This window comes from Pseudophryne corroboree, chromosome 8, assembly GCF_028390025.1.
Source record: "Pseudophryne corroboree isolate aPseCor3 chromosome 8, aPseCor3.hap2, whole genome shotgun sequence".
NCBI classification, from domain to species: domain Eukaryota; kingdom Metazoa; phylum Chordata; class Amphibia; order Anura; family Myobatrachidae; genus Pseudophryne; species Pseudophryne corroboree.
Genome location: NC_086451.1, coordinates 286,562,512 through 286,582,679, shown reverse-complemented (window position 1 = coordinate 286,582,679; position 20,168 = coordinate 286,562,512). Strand labels below are relative to the sequence as shown.

The 20,168-nt window shown below is 48.5% G+C and overlaps 1 protein-coding gene across 1 annotated transcript in view; it reads right to left on the bottom strand.

Annotated features, from left to right (window-relative positions):
* VBP1 (VHL binding protein 1) overlaps positions 1-19,528 on the bottom strand; it is a 29,749-nt gene extending 10,221 nt beyond the window's left edge. The window contains exons 1-4 of the mRNA XM_063937272.1: positions 19,366-19,528; positions 9,680-9,804; positions 9,525-9,591; positions 8,913-9,011 (exon numbers count right to left, since the gene is read on the bottom strand). Coding sequence (XP_063793342.1) covers positions 8,913-9,011; positions 9,525-9,591; positions 9,680-9,804; positions 19,366-19,443 — 369 coding nt within the window. The 5' untranslated portion in view covers positions 19,444-19,528. The remainder of the gene's footprint in view (positions 1-8,912; positions 9,012-9,524; positions 9,592-9,679; positions 9,805-19,365) is intronic.
* Positions 19,529-20,168: the final 640 nt, after the last annotated feature.

Below are 20,168 nucleotides of genomic sequence, written 5' to 3'. Positions count from 1 at the left end.
TGTCACTAGGGCATCCACAGCTACCGCCTGAGGATCTCTTGACCTGGCGCAATACCTTTGTAGCTTTTTGTTGAGACGGGACGCCATCATGTCTATTTGGGGCAATCCCCACCGACTTGCAATCTGTGCGAAGACTTCCTGATGAAGTCCCCACTCTCCTGGATGCAGGTCGTGTCGGCTGAGGAAGTCTGCTTCCCAGTTGTCCACTCCCGGAATGAATACTGCCGACAGTGCACTTACATGATTCTCCGCCCAGCGAAGAATTCTGGTGGCTTCCGCCATCGCCACTCTGCTCCTTGTGCCGCCTTGGCGGTTTACATGAGCTACTGCGGTGACGTTGTCCGACTGAATCAGCACCGGTCGGTCGCGAAGTAAGGTGTCCGCTTCACGTAGGGCGTTGAATATGGCCCTCAGTTCCAGGATGTTGATGTGAAGACAAGTCTCTTGACTTGACCAAAGGACCTTGGAAATTTCTTCCCTGTGTGACTGCTCCCCAACCGCGGAGGCTTGCATCCGTGGTCACCAGGACCCAGTCCTGAATGCCGAATCTGCGGCCCTCGAGAAGGTGATCACTCTGCAGCCACCACAGGAGAGACACCCTGGCCCTGGGGGATAGGGTGATCAGCCGGTGCATCTGAAGATGTGATCCGGACCACTTGTCCAACAGATCCCATTGAAAGGTCCTCGCATGGAACCTGCCGAAGGGAATGGCCTCGTATGATGCCACCATCTTTCCCAGGACTCGCGTGCAGTGATGCACCGACACCTGTTTTGGTTTTAATAGGTCTCTGACCAGTGTCATGAGCTCCTGAGCCTTCTCCATCGGGAGATAAACCCTCTTCTGGCCTGTGTCCAGAATCATGCCCAGGAAGGGCAGACAAGTCGTAGGGATCAACTGCGACTTCGGAATATTTAGAATCCAGCCGTGCTGTTGTAAAACTTCCAGAGAGCGTGCTACGCTGATCAGCAACTTCTCTCTGGACCTCGCCTTTATGAGGAGATCGTCCAAGTACGGGATAATTGTGACCCCCTGCTTTCGCAGGAACACCATCATTTCTGCCATTACCTTGGTAAATATTCTCTGTGCCGTGGAGAGACCAAACGGCAACGTCTGGAATTGGTAATGACAATCCTGTACCACAAATCTGAGGTACGCCTGATGAGGTGGATAAATGGGGACATGAAGGTAAGCATCCTTTATGTCCAGAGACACCATAAAATCCCCCCCTTCCAGGCTTGCGATGACCGCTCTGAGCGATTCCATCTTGAACTTGAACCTTTTCAGGTATATGTTCAGGGATTTTAAATTCAATATGGGTCTGACTGAACCGTCCGGTTTCGGTACCACAAACATGGTCGAATAATAACCCTTTCCTTGTTGAAGGAGGGGAACCTTGACCACCACCTGCTGAAGATACAATTTGTGAATTGCAGCTAACACTATTTCCCTCTCTAAGGGGGAAGCTGGCAGGGCCGATTTGAGGTATCGGTGAGGGGGCATCTCCTCGAATTCCAGCTTGTATCCCTGAGACACAATCTCCATTGCCCAGGGATCCACTTGGGAGTGAACCCACTTGTGGCTGAAATTTCGGAGACGCGCCCCCACCGGGCCTAGCTCCGCCTGTGGAGCCCCAGCGTCATGCGGTGGATTTAGTGGAAGCCGGGGAGGACTTCTGTTCCTGGGAACTAGCTGTGTTGTGCAGCTTCTTTCCTCTGCACCTGCCTATGGCAAGAAAGGACGCACCTCGGACTTTCTTGCCTTTTTGTGAACGAAAGGACTGCATTTGGTAATACGGTGCTTTCTTAGGTTGTGAGGGAACATATGGCAAAAAATTTGACTTTCCAGCAGTAGCTGTGGAGACCAGGTCCAAGAGACCCTCCCCAAACAATTCCTCACCCTTGTAAGGTAAAACCTCCATGTGCCTTTTTGAGTTGGCATCGCCTGTCCATTGCAGAGTCCACAGGACACTTCTGGCAGAAATCAACATTGCATTTATTCTAGAGCCCAGTAGGCTAATGTCTCTGAGCATTTCTCATATACAGGACAGCGTCTTTTATATGACCCAGGGTCATTAATATAGTATCCTTGTCCAAGGTATCCAGATCCTCAGATAAGGTATCCGTCCATGCTGCTACAGCACTACACACCCAGGCCGACGCAATTGCCGGCCTTAGTAAGGTACCTGAATGTGTATAAATGGACTTCAGGGTACCCTCTTGCTTTCTATCTGCAGCATCTTTTAGGGTGGCCGTATCCTGTGACGGCAGGGCTGCCCTCTTGGATAAGCGTGTTAGAGCTTCGTCCACCCTAGGGGAGGATTCCCAGCGTAGCCTGTCCGTTGGCAGGAAAGGATACGCCATAAGCATCCGTTTGGAAATCCGCAGTTTTTTATCTCGAGATTCCCAAGCTTTTTCACATAACTCATTTAGCTCATGTGAAGGGGGAAAGGTCACCACCTGCCTTTTTTCCCCATACATATGAACCCTCTTGTCAGGGACTGGGGTTTCCTCTGTGATGTGCAACACCTCCTTCATTGCTATAATCATATAACGTATAGCGTTAGCCAATTTAGGCTGTAACTTTGCATCATCGTAGTCGACACTGGAGTCTGAATCCGTGTCGGTATCTTTGTCAACTATTTGGGATAGTGGGCGCTTCTGAGACCCCGAAGGTCCCGGCGACATAGGGACAGACATGGGTTGACTCCCTGACTGTACCCTAGCTTCAGCTTTGTCTAATCTTTTGTGCAATAAATTTACATTAGCACTTAAAACATTCCACATAACCATCCAGTCAGGTGTCGGCGCTGCCGACGGAGACCTAATATTCATACTCCCCCTCCTCCTTAGGTGAGCCTTCAACCTCAGACATGTCGACACACGTACCGACACCACGCACACAGGGAAGCTCTTTTCTGAAGACAGGTTCCCCACAAAGCCCTTTGGAGAGACAGAGAGAGAGTATGCCAGCACACACCCCAGCACTATATGACCCAGGAAAAAACACAATGTTTACCCAGTAGCGCTTATGTATAATGTATATGCGCCAATTATGTGCCCCCCCTCTACTTTAAAACCCTCTTTCACCGTGTGTCAAGCAGGGGAGAGTCCGGGGAGCTTCCTCTCAGCGGTGCTGTGGAGAAAAAATGGCGCTGGTGAGTGCTGATGGATAAGCCCCGCCCCCTCGGCGGCGGGCTTCTGTCCCGCTCAAATTTACAAATAACATGGCGGGGGCTCTTTTTATACATGTACAGTGCCCAGCTGTACATGTATATATGTGCATTTGCCACCTGAGGTGTTTATTGCTGCCCAGGGCGCCCCCCCTGCGGCCTGCACCCTTACAGTGACCGGAGTGTGTGAGGTGAATGGGAGCAATGGCACACCGCTTCACTGCTGTGCGTTACCTCTTATGAAGATCATCTCTTCTGCCGCCTCTGAAGTCTTTTCCTCACCCGGCTTCTTTCTTCCGGCTCAGCGAGGAGGACGGCGGCGCGGATCTGGGACGGACGGCGAGGGTGAGACCTGCGTACCGATCCCTCTGAAGCTAATGGTGTCCAGTAGCCTAAGAAACAGAGCCCTGAAACTCAGAGAAGTGGGTCTGTTGCTCTCTCCTCAGTCCCTCGATGCAGGGAGTCTGTTGCCAGCAGGCTCCCTGAAAATAAAAAACCTAACTAAAATACTTTCTTTTACAGGAAACTCAGGAGAGCTCACTGAAAGCACCCAGTCTCCACTGGGCACAGTATCAAACGAAGGTCTGGAGGAGGGGCATAGAGGGAGGAGCCAGTGCACACCCAGATCCAAAGTCTTTCTTAAAGTGCCCATGTCTCCTGCGGAGCCCGTCTGTCCCCATGGTCCTTACGGAGTCTGAGCATCCTCTAGGATGTTAGAGAAAATAATTAAAAATCCTTAAGTAAAAAAAATAAGAATTTACTTGCCGATAATTCTATTTCTCGTAGTCCGTAGTGGATGCTGGGAACTCCGTAAGGACCATGGGGAATAGCGGCTCCGCAGGAGACTGGGCACAAAAGTAAAGCTTTAGGACTACCAGGTGTGCACTGGCTCCCCCCATGACCCTCCTCCAAGCCTCAGTTAGGATACTGTGCCCGGACGAGCGTACACAATAAGGAAGGATTTTGAATCCAGGGTAAGACTCATACCAGCCACACCAATCACACCGTACAACCTGTGATCTGAACCCAGTTAACAGCATGATAACAGCGGAGCCTCTGAAAAGATAGCTCACAACAACAAAAACCCGATTTTTGTAACAGCAACTATGTACAAGTATTGCAGACAATCCGCACTTGGGATGGGCGCCCAGCATCCACTACGGACTACGAGAAATAGAATTATCGGTAAGTAAATTCTTATTTTCTCTGACGTCCTAGTGGATGCTGGGAACTCCGTAAGGACCATGGGGATTATACCAAAGCTCCCAAACGGGCGGGAGAGTGCGGATGACTCTGCAGCACCGAATGAGAGAACTCCAGGTCCTCCTCAGCCAGGGTATCAAATTTGTAGAATTTAGCAAACGTGTTTGCCCCTGACCAAGTAGCTGCTCGGCAAAGTTGTAAAGCCGAGACCCCTCGGGCAGCCGCCCAAGATGAGCCCACCTTCCTTGTGGAATGGGCTTTTACAGATTTAGGCTGTGGCAGGCCTGCCACAGAATGTGCAAGCTGAATTGTACTACAAATCCAACGAGCAATAGTCTGCTTAGAAGCAGGAGCACCCAGCTTGTTGGGTGCATACAGGATAAACAGCGAGTCAGATTTTCTGACTCCAGCCGTCCTGGAAACATTTTCAGGGCCCTGACTACATCCAGCAACTTGGAGTCCTCCAAGTCCCTAGTAGCCGCAGGTACCACAATAGGCTGGTTCAGGTGAAACGCTGAAACAACCTTAGGAAGAAATTGAGGACGAGTCCTCAATTCTGCCCTGTCCGTATGAAAAATTAGGTAAGGGCTTTTATAGGATAAAGTCGCCAATTCTGACACACGCCTGGCCGAAGCCAGGGCCAACAGCATTACCACTTTCCATGTGAGATATTTTAAGTCCACAGTGGTGAGTGGTTCAAACCAATGTGATTTTAGGAACCCCAAAAACTACATTGAGATCCCAAGGTGCCACTGGAGGCACAAAAGGAGGCTGTATATGCAGTACCCCCTTGACAAACGTCAACTTCAGGAACTGAAACCAGTTCTTTCTGGAAGAAAATCGACAGGGCCGAAATTTGAACCTTAATGGACCCTAATTTTAGGCCCATAGACAGTCCTGTTTGCAGGAAATGCAGGAAACGACCCAGTTGAAATTCCTCTGTAGGGGCCTTCCTGGCCTCGCACCACGCAACATATTTACGCCAAATACGGTGATAATGTTGTGCGGTTACATCCTTCCTGGCTTTGATCAGGGTAGGGATGACTTCATCCGGAATGCCTTTTTCCTTCAGGATCCGGCGTTCAACCGCCATGCCGTCAAACGCAGCCGCGGTAAGTCTTGGAACAGACAGGGCCCCTGCTGGAGCAGGTCCCTTCTTAGAGGTAGAGGCCACGGGTCCTCAGTGAGCATCTCTTGAAGTTCCGGGTACCAAGTCCTTCTTGGCCAATCCGGAGCCACGAGTATAGTTCTTACTCATCTCCGTCTTATAATTCTCAGTACCTTGGGTATGAGAGGCAGAGGAGGGAACACATACACTGACTGGTACACCCATGGTGTTACCAGAGCGTCCACAGCTATTGCCTGAGGGTCCCTTGACCTGGCGCAATACCTGTCTAGTTTTTTGTTGAGGCGGGACGCCATCATGTCCACCTTTGGTTTTTCCCAACGGTTCACAATCATGTGAAAGACTTCTGGATGAAGTCCCCACTCTCCCGGGTGGAGGTCGTGCCTGCTGAGGAAGTCTGCTTCCCAGTTGTCCACTCCCGGAATGAACACTGCTGACAGTGCTATCACATGATTTTCCGCCCAGCGAAGAATCCTTGCAGCTTCTGCCATTGCCCTCCTGCTTCTTGTGCCGCCCTGTCTGTTTACGTGGGCGACTGCCGTGATGTTGTCTGACTGGATCAGCACCGGCTGACCTTGAAGCAGAGGTCTTGCTAGGCTTAGAGCATTGTAGATGGCCCTTAGCTCCAGGATATTTATGTGGAGTGATGTCTCCAGGCTTGACCACAAGCCCTGGAAATTTCTTCCCTGTGTGACTGCTCCCCAGCCTCTCAGGCTGGCATCCGTGGTCACCAGGACCCAGTCCTGAATGCCGAATCTGCGGCCCTCTAGAAGATGAGCACTCTGCAACCACCACAGGAGAGACACCCTTGTCTTTGGTGACAAGATTATCCGCTGATGCATCTGAAGATGCGACCCGGACCATTTGTCTAGCAGATCCCACTGGAAGGTTCTTGCGTGGAATCTGCCGAATGGGATTGCTTCGTAGGAAGCCACCATTTTTCCCAGGACCCTTGTGCATTGATGCACTGAGACTTGGCCTGGTTTTAGGAGATTTCTGACTAGCTCGGATAACTCCCTGGCTTTCTCCTCCGGGAGAAAAACCTTTTTCTGGACTGTGTCCAGGATCATCCCTAGGAATAGAAGGCGTGTCGTCGGGATCAGCTGCGATTGTGGAATATTGAGAATCCAACCGTGCTGCCGCAACACTATCTGAGATAGTGCTACCCCGACTTCCAACTGTTCCCTGGATCTTGCCCTTATCAGGAGATCGTCCAAGTAAGGGATAACTAAAACTCCCTTTCTTCGAAGGAGTATCATCATTTTCCAGCAGTTGCCGTGGCTACCAGGTCTGATAGACCTACCCCAAATAACTCCTCCCCCTTATAAGGCAATACTTCCATGTGCCTTTTGGAATCCGCATCACCTGACCACTGCTGCGTCCATAACCCTCTTCTTGCAGAAATGGACAGCGCGCTAACTCTTGATGCCAGTCAGCAAATATCCCTCTGCGCATCACGCATATATAAAAATGCATCTTTTAAATGCTCTATAGTCAGTAATATACTGTCCCTATCTAGGGTATCAATATTTTCAGTCAGGGAATCCGACCACGCCACCCCAGCACTGCACATCCAGGCTGAGGCGATTGCCGGTCGCAGTATAACACCCGTGTGAGTGTATATACATTTTAGGATATTCTCCTGCTTTCTGTCGGCAGGTACCTTTAGGGCGGCCGTATCAGGAGAGGGTAGTGCCACCTATTTAGACAAGCGTGAGCGCTTTATCCACCCTAGGGGGTGTTTCCCAACGTGCCCTATCCTCTGGCGGGAAAGGGTATGATGCCAATAACCTTTTAGGAATTATCAGTTTTTTATCGGGGGAAACCCACGCCTCATCACACACTTCATTTAATTCCTCAGATACAGGAAAAACTACAGGCAGTTTTTTCTCACCAAACATAATACCCTTTTTAGTGGTACTTGTATTATCAGAAATATGCAAAACATTTTTCATTGCCTCAATCATGCAACGTGTGGCCCTACTGGAAGTCACACTTGTCTCATCATCGTCGACACTGGAGTCAGTATCCGTGTCTGTGTCTGCCATCTGAGGTAACGGGCGTTTTAGAGCCCCTAATGGCGTTTGAGACCCCTGGACAGGCACAAGCTGAGTAGCCGGCTGTCTCATATCGTCAACTGTCTTTCGTAAAGAGCTGACATTGTCACGCAATTCCTTCCATAAGCTCATCCACTCAGGTGTCGACTCCCTAGGGGGTGACAACTCTATTATAGGCAATTGCTCCGCCTCCATCTCATTTTCCTCCTCAAACATGTCGACACAATCGTACCGACACACCGCACACACACAGGGAATGCTCTGATAGAGGACAGGACCCCACTAGCCCTTTGGGGAGACAGAGGGAGAGTATGCCAGCACACACCAGAGCGCTATATATAGACAGGAATACCACTATATAACGTGCTTTTCCCTTTATAGCTGCTGTTATTATCAAAACTGCGCCAAATTAGTGCCCCCCCTCTCTTTTTTACCCTTTTCTGTAGTGCAGGACTGCAGGGGAGAGTCAGGGAGACGTCCTTCCAGCGGAGCTGTGATGGAAAATGGCGCCCGTGTGCTGAGGAGATAGGCTCCGCCCCCTTCTCGGCTGCCTTTTCTCCCGCTTTTTGGTGAATTCTGGCAGGGGTTAAAATACATCCATATAGCCCTGGGGGTTATATGTGGTGTATTTTCGCCAGCCAAGGTGTTTTACATTGCTGCTCAGGGCGCCCCCCCCTAGCGCCCTGCACCCTCAGTGACCGGAGTGTGAAGTGTGCCTGAGGAGCAATGGCGCACAGCTGCAGTGCTGTGCGCTACCTTGTTGAAGACAGGACGTCTTCTGCCGCCGATTTTTCCGGACCTCTTCTTGCTTCTGGCTCTGTAAGGGGGCCGGCGGCGCGGCTCTGGGACCGGACTCCGAGGCTGGGCCTGTGTTCGGTCCCTCTGGAGCTAATGGTGTCCAGTAGCCTAAGAAGCCCAAGCTGGCTGCAAGCAGGCAGGTTCGCTTCTTCTCCCCTTAGTCCCTCGATGCAGTGAGCCTGTTGCCAGCAGGTCTCACTGAAAATAAAAAACCTAAAACTAAACTTTCACTAAGAAGCTCAGGAGAGCCCCTAGTGTGCACCCTTCTCGGCCGGGCACAAAAATCTAACTGAGGCTTGGAGGAGGGTCATGGGGGGAGGAGCCAGTGCACACCAGGTAGTCCTAAAGCTTTACTTTTGTGCCCAGTCTCCTGCGGAGCCGCGATTCCCCATGGTCCTTACGGAGTTCCCAGCATCCACTAGGACGTCAGAGAAATACATCTGACTGACCAATACTACTACATAGATTCCATTGGAGATATAACACTTATGTAAGAAAATTAGAAGAAAAAAAATGGGAACAATTTTAACATATGTACTTTCCTTATTTGCTACTCACCCCAAGCCACAAGCAAACTTTGTCTGTAGGTGGTACTAACGCTTTACAATGCAGGTTATCCGCCAGTAAAAACCTGGTTTCCATCGGCTCAGTGGTGCCCTGCCAAATAGTCAGAATTTAATAACAGAATCTACTAGAAACGTGTAGAAATCAATTGTTACAACATTCTTCCAAACTACAATCCTACAAGGAACCATTCACAGCAAGAATTCTAGCTTGCCAAATAGATGAACAAAAAAGAAAAAGGTATAATTTAAAGGGAATATTGTGGTTTGGATAGCGCAGCAGTTAGCATTACTGGCTCAACGCTTCTGCCACGGGACTGATTCCGTCTGATCTACTATCTGTGCTGAGTTTGTATGTACTCGGTTTGTTGAGCGAGTCCAAAACCACATAATGGCAGAGTAATAAGCTGCTGATGAAAAGCAGTGTCTGTGCGTATTGTGCAGTAGAGAACTAGCCTAAGCTCCAATGGGGCAGCAGGGGTGTGAAGGGTCATATATTCTCTGCGCACTGATGTGATGTGCTGTATAGAGGATCAGAATTATGAACAAAGACCAACATGCAGAAAACACACTGAGCAGGAAAAACACTGCTGCCTTAAAGGAGTACCTTTTTCTTCTGCATATGCTTTAAAATTTCTAAAGTCTGTTTAATTTCTGGGATTTGACTTTTTAGCCTTTGAGAGAGAAAAAGGAAAAAAAGTAATCGTTAAGTACTGTCCGCCAACAGGTGCAATATCTTATCACACACACACAAAACAGTACCTCCTTTTCTTCTGAGAGAGATTTAATTCCATAAATTTATATTTTTGATACTGTTCATCCAATCTCTTGAGTACCGCATCAGCTGTCTCATTTTCAGGTTTCTTCATAAAAGAATCAACATCTTCCTACAGGAGATTAAAAAGAAAAAAAAAATGGGCTATTACCAGTGTGACCCAATTTCACTATACAGTTCTTTATTCTCAGCTGGTAATTGCTCTTTGCAAACTCACTTGGGAAACACACAGATGCTTGGGTCTCTGCTTTTATGTCCTTTTTATGACTTTTACTGTGATTATGACGCTTACATATTGACCATACTGCACTATACAGGTTGAGTATCCCTTATCCAAAATGCTTGGGACCAGAAGTATTTTGGAAATCGGATTTTTCCGTATTTTGGAATAATCTGTGAATTAACCAATCACGGACACCTATCTGAATGACAGCAAAGCTGGAACCCTAAGTAAAGCCGGTGGAGCATCAAGAGCAGCTGCAGGGACAGAAGGATCCTCAGGCAATCATGAAGACCCCTGCAGAACATCCACAATGGGAAGGCAGTGAGAGAGAAGCCGCATAAGGACCCCAATGACCGAAAACAGTGAAAGAACCCAGTCCATTGAGACAGACGGGCCGCTCACTTCACACAGCAGTGAAGTGAGCGACCTACTAGATTTGGCATGCATGCCAACTCTACAGTCAGCGATAGCAACACGCGGGGCTGCGCATCACTATCGGCATACACACAGAGATCCGTGCTTAATTTTTAAACACACTAGTCAGATTGCTCAGAATTTAAGCACGGATCTCGCCGTGTGTACCCCCCCTTTACATGTCAATTGTTTCCTCTCACAATAAAACAGAGTTGGATTCTTTATTTGTGTGGTCATTGTGTCCAGGGGTTGATCAACAACAAAATTTAAAGAAAAACAACAACAAGGGGGTACCATGATAGGGGAAGAAAGGGGGGCGGTTAACGGTGACTTCCTAAGAGACTGTACTTTCTACGTCAGCTTAGGAAGTTCAAATTGCCGCAAGAATTTCTAATCCTCTTCTACTCTGCAATCATTCAATCCATCCTCTGCTCCTCAATAATAGTGTGGTTTGGCTCTGCCTCAATCCATGACACAAGTAGGCTACAGCGGGTTGTAAGGTTTGCTGAAAAAATCATAGGGACAAACCTTCCGGCAGTCGAGGATATCTATCGGGCAAGGGTAATGAAGAGGGCGGGGAGGATTATTGATGACCATTCTCATACTGCTTATGATATGTTCAGTCTGCTACCGTCTGGCAGACGGTACTGCTCGCAACTAGCTCGAACTGCTAGACATAGGAACAGCTTCTTTCCCCAAGCAATCAAACTGTTCAACTCGACACTCACCTAGCATTACTATCATATTCAAATCCCTACTTGTGTATTCTAGTTACACGTCACACGTTCTTCTTCCTCTTTTTGTCTTTGCTGTTCATCATATGTTGTTGGGAGCTGTAGCTATCGGAAACCAATTCCTTGTGTATTTTTGTAGATATACTTGGCAATAAACGGATTCTGATTCAGGAAAAGGGGAGTGGCCACACAGTACGCGCCGCCCTTGCGAGCCAGACCCCTCATTTTTGCCACACTGGGGGAATGTGGTACATATAACAAACAAGGCCATAATGCCACAGAGTAGTAATTTAGTGGCCCGATTTTTGAAGGACAAATTGCACCCTTCCCTTTTACCGGCGCCCAGCTAAAACAACCTGCCCAGTTCCTATTTGCCACAGTATGAATTGATGCCATGCACATGATGTCTATTCACATTATGGGGAGACCTTGGGGGAAACCCAGCCCTCCATAAGTGCTACGTACACCCCACAGATGTGACTGAGACTGGGCATGCCCCAAAGTTGTGAAACCAAGGGAGCTGTACCATACCCCTCCTTGGTCAGCCACAGCCATTTTCGGATAATATACCCTCTCCATAGCAGCCTGCCCGCTTCCTCGCGGGAACACTAGTAGTTGTGCCCCTTACACATAATGCCAGAGTAGTAGTAGTGACCTGCCACTGACCACACCTCCCTCCCTATAACCCTATATGCAGCACTCACCCAGTGTGTCTGAAGGACAACTGCCACTGCTAAAGACAGGAGAGGAAGTGAAGTAGGTCAATGCAGTACCTTAGTGACTGAGCCAGACGCATCATTTCTAATATAAGTATACACAAAACATGCAGACCGGCTGTGGGAGCCGAAACAGATCCAGGTCCCACCAGCTCTATCAAATATGATGGCTGGCAGCAGCCAGAAAAGACAGGGGGGAAGGGTCCTCGGATACCACCTTGAACCTGGTCCTTATAAGTACCCCACATTCAGTGATAGTTTTGTGAATACACATTTTACACAGATAAAGTGTGTATGTGTTTAATGCTAATAAAATCAAACAGCACCCTGCCATCTACCAACACGTTTGCCCATGTATACAGACAGCTAACCATTCACAAAGCAGATTACAGAGTAACAGGATTCAGCACTGAAAACTGCAGACATAATGGAGTACACAGACCTTAGAAGTCAGGCTGCAAAAGTCTTTACCCCCATTCCAGTAACTGCAATGGGACCACTGTGCAAGTGGTCAAAAGTCATGTGATGATGGCAGAAAGACAATATAATGCTCTCATAAAGAAATTAACATTTCAACAAAAACCTTTTCACCTAACAGGCCAGTTACAGACATGACAAAACAAACCTTTTAGCACTTGACTAGTTTGTTGAAAATCTATAGCATAAACTTGTAACAGGATGTACTTCAAAATATACATGAAAGATAATAAGAATTTACTTACCGATAATTCTATTTCTCATAGTCCGTAGTGGATGCTGGGGACTCCGTAAGGACCATGGGGAATAGCGGCTCCGCAGGAGACTGGGCACATCTAAAGAAAGCTTTAGGACTAACTGGTGTGCACTGGCTCCTCCCCCTATGACCCTCCTCCAAGCCTCAGTTAGGATACTGTGCCCGGACGAGCGTACACAATAAGGAAGGATTTTGAATCCCGGGTAAGACTCATACCAGCCACACCAATCACACCGTATAACCTGTGATCTGAACCCAGTTAACAGTATGATAAGTAACAGAGGAGCCTCTGAAAGATGGCTCACAACAATAATAACCCGATTTTTGTAACAATAACTATGTACAAGTATTGCAGACAATCCGCACTTGGGATGGGCGCCCAGCATCCACTACGGACTATGAGAAATAGAATTATCGGTAAGTAAATTCTTATTTTCTCTAACGTCCTAAGTGGATGCTGGGGACTCCGTAAGGACCATGGGGATTATACCAAAGCTCCCAAACGGGCGGGAGAGTGCGGATGACTCTGCAGCACCAAATGAGAGAACTCCAGGTCCTCCTCAGCCAGGATATTAATTTTGTAGAATTTTACAAACGTATTTGCTCCTGACCAAGTAGCTGCTCGGCAAAGTTGTAAAGCCGAGACCCCTCGGGCAGCCGCCCAAGATGAGCCCACCTTCCTTGTGGAGTGGGCATTTACAGATTTTTGGTTGTGGCAGGCCTGCCACAGAATGTGCAAGCTGAATTGTACTACAAATCCAACGAGCAATAGTCTGCTTAGAAGCAGGAACACCCAGCTTGTTGGGTGCACACAGGATAAACAGCGAGTCAGATTTCCTGACTCCAGCCGTCCTGGAAACATATTTTCATGGCACTGACAACGTCTAGCAACTTGGAGGCCTCCAAGTCCCTAGTAGCCGCAGGCACCACCAATAGGTTGGTTCAGGTGAGACGCTGAAACCACCTTGGGGAGAAACGGAGGACGAGTCCTCAATTCCGCCCTGTCCGAATGGAAAATCAGATAAGGGCTTTTTCAGGATAAAGCCGTCAATTCTGACACGCGCCTGGCCCAGGCCAGGGCCAACAGCATGACCACTTTCCATGTGAGATATTTTAACTCCACAGATTTAAGTGGTTCAAACCAATGTGACTTTTGGAACCCAAAACTACATTGAGATCCCAAAGTGCCACTGGAGGCACAAAAGGAGGCTGTATATGCAGTACCCCTTTTACAAACGTCTGAACTTCAGGGACTGAAGCTAGTTCTTTTTGGAAGAAAATTGACAGGGCCGCAAATTTGAACCTTAATGGACCCCAATTTCAGGCCCATAGACACTCCTGTTTGCAGGAAATGTAGGAATCGACCCAGTTGAATTTCCTCCATCGGGCCTTACTGGCCTCGCACCACGCAACATATTTTCGCCATTTGCGGTGATAATGTTTTTGCGGTTACATCCTTCCTGGCTTTGATCAGGATAGGGATGACTTCATCCAGAAAGCCTTTTTTCCTTCAGGATCCGGCGTTCAACCGCCATGCCGTCAAACGCAGCCGCGGTAAGTCTTGGAACAGACAGGGTCCTTGCTGGAGCAGGTCCCTTCTTAGAGGTAGAGGCCACGGATCCTCCGTGAGCATCTCTTGAAGTTCCGGTTACCAAGTCCTTCTTGGCCAATCCGGAGCCACGAATATAGTGCTTTCTCCTCTTCATCTTATCAATCTCAGTACCTTGGGTATGAGAGGCAGAGGAGGGAACACATACACTGACTGGTACACCCACGGTGTTACCAGAGCGTCTACAACTATTGCCTGAGGGTCTCTTGACCTGGCGCAATACCTGTCGAGTTTTTTAATCATGTGGACGACTTCTGGGTGAAGTCCCCACTCTCCCGGGTGGAGGTCGTGCTGAGGAAGTCTGCTTCCCAGTTGTCCACTCCCGGAATGAATACTGTTGACAGTGCTATCACATGATTTTCCGCCCAGCGAAGAATCCCTGCAGCTTCTGCCATTGCCCTCCTGCTTCTTGTGCCACCCTGTCTGTTTACGTGGGTGACTGCCATGATGTTGTCCGACTGGATCAACACCGGCTGACCTTGAAGCAGAGGTCTTGCTAAGCTTAGAGCATTGTAAATGGCCCTTAGCTTCAGGATATTTATGTGAAGTGATGTATCCAGGCTTGACCCTAAGCCCTGGATATTCCTTCCCTGTGTGACTGCTCCCCAGCCTCGCAGGCTGGCATCCGTGGTCACCAGGACCCAGTCCTGAATGCAGAATCTGCGGCCCTCTAGAAGATGAGCACTCTGCAACCACCACATGATGGATACCCTTGTCCTTGGTGAAAGGGTTATCCGCTGATGCATCTGAAAATGCGACCCGGACCATTTGTCCAGTAGGTTCCACTGGAAAGTTCTTGCGTGGAATCTAACGAATGGGATTGCTTCGTAGGAAGCCACCATTTTTACCCAGAACCCTTGTGCATTGATGCACTGAGACTTGGTTCGGTTTTAGGAGGTTCCTGACTAGCTCGGATAACTCCCTGGTTTTCTCTTCCGGGAGAAACACCTTTTTTCTGGACTGGGTCCAGGAACATCCCTAGGAAAAAGACGACAAGTCGTCGGAACCAGCTGCGATTTTGGAATATTGAGAATCCAATCGTGCTGCCGCAACACTACCTGAGATAGTGCTACACCGACTTCCAACTGTTCCCTGGATCTTACCCTTATCAGGGAATCGTCCAAGTAAGGGATAACTAAAATTCCCTTCCTTCGAAGGGATATCATTTCGGCCATTACCTTGGTAAAGACCCGGGGTGCCGTGGACCATCCCTACGGCAGCGTCTGAACTGATAGTGACAGTTCTGTACCATAACCTGAGGTACCCTTGGTGAGAAGGGTAAACTTTGACATGAAGGTAAGCATCCTTGATGTCCCAAGACATCATGTAGTCCCCTTCTTCCAGGTTCGCAATCACTGCTCTGAGTGACTCAATCTTGAATTTGAACCTCTGTATGTAAGTGTTCAAAGATTTTAGATTTAGAATCGGTTTCACCAGGCCGTCTGGCTTCGGTACCACAATAGTGTGGAATAATACCCCGTTCCCTGTTGCAGGAGGGGTACCTTGATTATCACCTGCTGGGTGAATGGCTTCCAAAACTGCCTCCCTGTCAGAGGGAGACGTCGGTAAAGCCGACTTTTGGAAACGGCGAGGGGAAGACGTCTCGAATTTCAATATGTACCCTTGAGATATTACCTGAAGGATCCAGGGGTCTACTTGCGAGTGAGCCCACAGCGCACTGAAATTCATTGAGAACGGGCCCCCACCGTGCCTGAGTTTGTAAGGCCCTAGCGTCATACTGAGGGCTTTTGCAGAGGCGGGAAAGGATTTCTGTTCCTGGGAACTGGGTAATCTCTTCAGCCTTTTTCCTCTCCCTCTGTCACGAGCAGAAAAGAGGAACCTTTTGTCCGCTTGCCAACAAAGGACTGCGCCTGATAATACGGCGTCTTATTTTGAGAGGCGACCTGGGGTACAAACGTGGATTTCCCAGTTGTTGCCGTGGCCACCAGGTCTAAAAGACCGACCCCAAATGTCCCCTTTTAAAGGCAATACTTCCAAATGCCGTTTGGAATCCGCATCACCTGACCATTTTACTGGTAGAATTGGACAACGCACTTATACTTGATGCCAGTCGGCAAATATTCCGCTGTGCATCATGCATATATAGAAATGCATCTTTTAAATGCTCTATAGGCAATAATATACTATCCTTATCTAGGATATCAATATTTCCAGTCAGGGAATCCGACCATGCCAACCCAGCACTGCACCTCCAGGCTGAGGCGATTGCTGGTCGCAGTATAACACCAGTATGTGTGTGAATACATTTTGGGATACCCTCCTGCTTTCTATCAGCAGGATCCTTAAGGGCGGCCATCTCATGAGAGGGTAGAGCCCTTGTTCTTACAAGCGTGTGAGCGCCTTATCCCCCCCTAGGGGGTGTTTCCCAACGCACCCTAACCTCTGGCGGGAAAGGGTATACAGCCAATACTTAAGAAATTATCAATTGTTATCGGGGGGGAAACCCACATATCATCACACACCTCATTTTATTTGTCAGATTCAGGAAAACTACAGGTAGTTTTTCCCTCACCGAACATAATACCCCTTTTTGGTGGTACTCGTATTATCAGAAATGTATAAAACATTTTCCATTGTCTCAATCATGTAACGTGTGGCCCTACTGGAAATCACGGTTGTCTCTTCACCGTCGACACAGGAGTCAGTATCCGTGTCGGCGTCTGTATCTGCCATCTGAGGTAACGGGCGCTTTGAGACGTCTGGACAGGCACAAGCTGAGTAGCCGGCTGTCTCATGTCAACCACTGTTTTTTTATACAGAGCTGACACTGTCACGTAATTTTCAACAGTACATCCACTCAGGTGTCGACCCCCTAGGTGGTGACATCACTGTTACAGACACTCTGCTCCGTCTCCACATCATTTTTCTCCTCATACATGTCGACACAAACGTACCGACACACAGCACACACACAGGGAATGCTCTGATAGAGGACAGGACCCCACTAGCCCTTTGGGGAGACAGAGGGAGAGTATGCCAGCACACACCAGAGCGCTATATATATATATATATATATATATACAGGGATAACCTTATATAAGTGTTTTTCCCCTTATAGCTGCTGTATGTTTTAATACTGCGCCTAATTAGTGCCCCCCTCTCTTTTGTTAACCCTTTCTGTAGTGCAGGGAAGAGCCAGGGAGCTTCCCTCCAACTGAGCTGTGAGGGAAAATGGCGCCAGTGTGCTCAGGAGATAGGCTCCGCCCCCTTTTCGGCGGCCTTATCACCCGTTTTTTTTGTATATTCTGGCAGGGGTTAAATGCATCCATATAGCCCAGGAGCTATATGTGATGCATTTTTTGCCATGTAAGGTATTTTTATTGTGTTTTATTGCGTCTCAGGGCGCCCCCCCCCAGCGCCCTGCACCCTCAGTGACCGGAGTATGAAGTGTGCCGAGAGCAATGGCGCACAGCTGCAGTGCTGTGCGCTACCTTATTGAAGACAGGAACGTCTTCTGCCGCCGATTTTTCCGGACCTCTTCGCTCTTCTGGCTCTGTAAGGGGGCCGGCGGCGCGGCTCCGGGACCCATCCAGGCTGAACCTGTGATCGTCCCTCTGGAGCTAATGTCCAGTAGCCAAGAAGCCCAATCCACTCTGCACGCAGGTGAGTTCGCTTCTTCTCCCCTTAGTCCCTCGATGCAGTGAGCCTGTTGCCAGCAGGTCTCACTGAAAATAACAAACCTAAACTAAAACTTTCACTAAGAAGCTCAGGAGAGCCCCTAGTGTGCACCCTTCTCGTCGGGCACAGAAATCTAACTGAGGCTTGGAGGAGGGTCATAGGGGGAGGAGCCAGTGCACACCAGTTAGTCCTAAAGCTTTCTTTAGATGTGCCCAGTCTCCTGCGGAGCCGCTATTCCCCATGGTCCTTACGGAGTCCCCAGCATCCACTTACGACGTTAGAGAAAAAATCTTACTGCCCAAAGAGATAGATATATAGGGGTCAATTCTATTCGGCAACTAAAGAATAGCGCCGGGAATTAGCTCCCGACGCTATTCAATTCAGCTAAAGTTAAGTCGGCGATGTCCCGTTCTCGCCGACTTAACAGGTAGTTTTGTCGGGAGAACGGGCATTCTCCGACTTAACTACCCGGCGCGAGGCTGATTCCCGACAGAATCAGCCTCGCGCCGGCCGCGAGGCAGCACTTTTGTCGGGTTTATTCTCTCATCCCCCGGGGATGAGAGAAGAATTCCCGACAATTGCGGGCAACTAGTAGCAGAATTGAATAGCGTCGGGAGCTAATTCCCGGCGCTATTCTTTAGTTGCCGAATAGAATTGACCCCATAGATATACTCATTCGGAATATCTCATGGTTACATTTTTTTATAATTGTTTAGCAAAGAACTTTTTTTTTAATTTGCAGCCATATTGTAAAACTTCTTAATTCAGATGTATGGCATACTGACAGGACTCCAATGTGAATGACAGGCATAAGCACAGACATTTGTAGTGTTCATTCTAGCACCCTGCACATCATCAGTGAAGGGGGCATATTTTAATTTAAGGGTAACATTTTATATGTGATGTAGCACTACAGTATTAGAGATACATCACAAATCTTAAATCTGCCTTGTTCACGGATTAGGTGCAGAGGCTAGTATGAACACCAATTTGTTAATCCCAACAGTGTGTTGTAACAGTTTAGCTTTAAATTGTCCCATTGCCGTAGTCAGTAGGAGACTCACATAGGATGTGCTATCAGCAACAACTATTCTGTGCACTTGTCTACAGAACTCTACGCACGCCGGGGTTTATAGATGAGCTATCAGAGAGTTCCGCACACACAGTAATGTATCCAGTCTCTCCCGCTACAGTAACATACACAGGGGGTGCAACAAACACCGGCGGAATAAAGGAGTGCAGGAGCTGTGCATGTACGGCACACTGTCAGGGGTATAAACTCCGGTGGGCACAGTAACTGTACTGTGAATAATAAGGTAATCATAGAAGAGACAGGGCCGGGCACAGCCAACACTGTATATAGGGTAGATAATACACCGTATATATGCAGTGTGTCTGACATGGGGGTGGAGGCGGCTCCCGCAGTGCGGGGAGGGGGTTGGGGCAGGCGACTGCAGATGATGCCATGTAGGGATGCGGCCGCCTAGGTAACCATGATTACAGCCTCCCTAGCCAGGGCCGTCGTCTATCCCACGGTCCGAGCCTGCCACAGGTCTGCTTCTATAGCTCGCGCACAGACTGCATGGAAACAGCCGGGACTCTCACCACAAACACAGCCTCCGGGATGCCCAGGTGCACCCGCTTCACACTCGCCACACCACCACCCTCGTTGGCCAACGCCATCTTGGAAGCTTAGCGTACGCACGCAGCGCCGTCACGTGCTGTATTACTACGGCTGCGTAGTCTCCGGAACTCGGCTCTCGGGAGTGCTGATTGGCTGACAAGCGTAAGATGAGCTCTGATGATTGGCCGAGAAGCGTTAGCTGATCCGCGTGCCGTTAAAGCTACGTAAGAAAGAGGGTGTGATCTTTGGTGTAGCTGGGAGGCGGCCTGTGTCTGTGACTTGGATGGGACATCGAGAGAAAATATCGGTTAAATTATGTTTTTCAACATTGGTTACAAAACATTGTTTAGACCTAAACATTGGTACTGTGAGACCGATGTTGACCGAATTTCTATTTTAATGAACTGGCTAAGCATATAATACACTTATAAGCTTCTGAAATGATAACTCATCCTTTTATGTTTATCTTGGAGGCTTACAGTTTTACACACACACGCTCACTTTAATATAGGTCCACAGAATGTCAGTGGTTTACGGGTGGGCAGCGCAATGCAGGATATACAGATACATACCCTCCAACTGTACCTTTTTAGCAGGTATAGGGGTATATGCAATTGCGGTCGAATTCCCGAAAATGTCGAAAAACTGGACATTTTCGCCAAAAAAAAAAATTCGACAATGCAATTCAGTACTTTTCGCCCAAAAAACGGACTTTCCAAATTCGACTTTTTGAAATTCGACATTTGTCAAATTCGACATTTGTGCAATGGTACAAATGCGGCAA